The sequence below is a fragment of the Etheostoma spectabile genome, chromosome 9 (assembly GCF_008692095.1).
Source record: "Etheostoma spectabile isolate EspeVRDwgs_2016 chromosome 9, UIUC_Espe_1.0, whole genome shotgun sequence".
NCBI lineage: Eukaryota > Metazoa > Chordata > Actinopteri > Perciformes > Percidae > Etheostoma > Etheostoma spectabile.
The window spans coordinates 28,605,304-28,606,606 of record NC_045741.1 but is presented as its reverse complement, the minus strand read 5'-3'; the positions used below and the strand labels follow the sequence as shown (position 1 = coordinate 28,606,606).

The window sequence follows — 1,303 nt, the reverse complement described above, 5'->3', positions numbered from 1 at the left end:
GGGGGTGTATACTTATGCCCCCTGTATTTTAAGGAAGAACATTTATTTATTTATAATACATTATTCATTGTAAAGAAAATTAATGTCCTTAAAGGTTGGATTTTTCCTGTGTTTTTCTTTTTTTAATTAAGGCATTACGACCAATTTCCAAAAGATGATTTTTTATTCCTCTTTTTAGTTAACTTTAGCATGGGTGTGTAAGCTTATGAGCACCACTCTATATGTCTCCAGGCGGCCATGAGGATGCCGGTAGTAGGATGTTACTCCATGTTTTAAATGCTGCACTTCACGGCCATCACATATTGATTTGTACTGTTGATTCAGATGTTGTTGTGCTAGCGGTTTCTGTGGCGCAATGTCTGAAAGAAGCTACTGAGCCTTGGCTTGCATTCTGAATACACACACATTTCAAGGGCCTTTAGGAGATACATTTGCAGCATCCCCATATCCATATCCATATCTTTACATTACATATAAACCTTCATCTGTTACAAATGTCTTGCTTTTATTGCAAAATACACAATTGTTTTGGATGTTTCCAACTAGCTGCCCCTTACAGTACCAGTGTAAATCAAACAGGATAACACAGGCTTTAATAAGAGCCTACCTTGACTGTCAGTGCTAGGAACACCTGTCAAAAAGTCTAATACCCCAGTCAGCCATAACGGGTATGACTGATGCTGAAATATAGAGATCAGGTAGAAGGCCAGAAGAAGACCATTCCAGACAACAGAGACGGCATAGAAATGCCAGAACCACCTGGACAGAGAGAAAAGGAAAAAAAAGTTATGATTGGTGTGTGTGTGTGTGTGTGTGTGTGTGTGTGTGTGTGTGTGTGTGTGTGTGTGTAACTAAATAAGCATCGACACATTCAAGTTTTCAACTCTTGTGTTGTCTTCCCGTCAAAATTGAGAATTAACACTTTTGAAGCGTTTGATCATTTAAAAAAAAAAAATATTTTTCTTACATTTTTGTTCTTTTTTTTCAACACTTTTGAGGCTTTTGTTTATTAACTTATTAACTTTAGTTTTTCATTATTTTTTTGGAATCTATGGTCAATAAACCTCATTTATAGGAAATTATGCCTAATGTTTGAGTTAGAAAAGCTGAAATTAGGAATTATTTCGTCTAAAATTAAAGGAATGGATGTTGATGGCTAATCACAGACTGGAATATGTCAACTTTTACTCAATACTATTTCAAAACCACTTCAATATTTTTTTTCAAATGCTATAGAATTGAATAAGAAAGTAGAGATGTGTCTTGCCAAAGAGCGTTGTGTGGAATCAATCATGTTATTTTG

The 1,303-nt window shown here is 35.2% G+C and overlaps 1 protein-coding gene and 1 long non-coding RNA gene across 2 annotated transcripts in view; both read right to left on the bottom strand.

Moving 5' to 3' along the window:
* Positions 1 to 1,303, bottom strand: part of LOC116695668 (uncharacterized) — a 13,799-nt gene that overhangs the window by 3,706 nt on the left and 8,790 nt on the right. The window lies entirely within an intron of this gene.
* srd5a3 (steroid 5 alpha-reductase 3) overlaps positions 1 to 1,303 on the bottom strand; it is a 5,210-nt gene that overhangs the window by 3,162 nt on the left and 745 nt on the right. Inside the window, exon 2 of the mRNA XM_032526045.1 lies at positions 608 to 759. Coding sequence (XP_032381936.1) covers positions 608 to 759 — 152 coding nt within the window. The remainder of the gene's footprint in view (positions 1 to 607; positions 760 to 1,303) is intronic.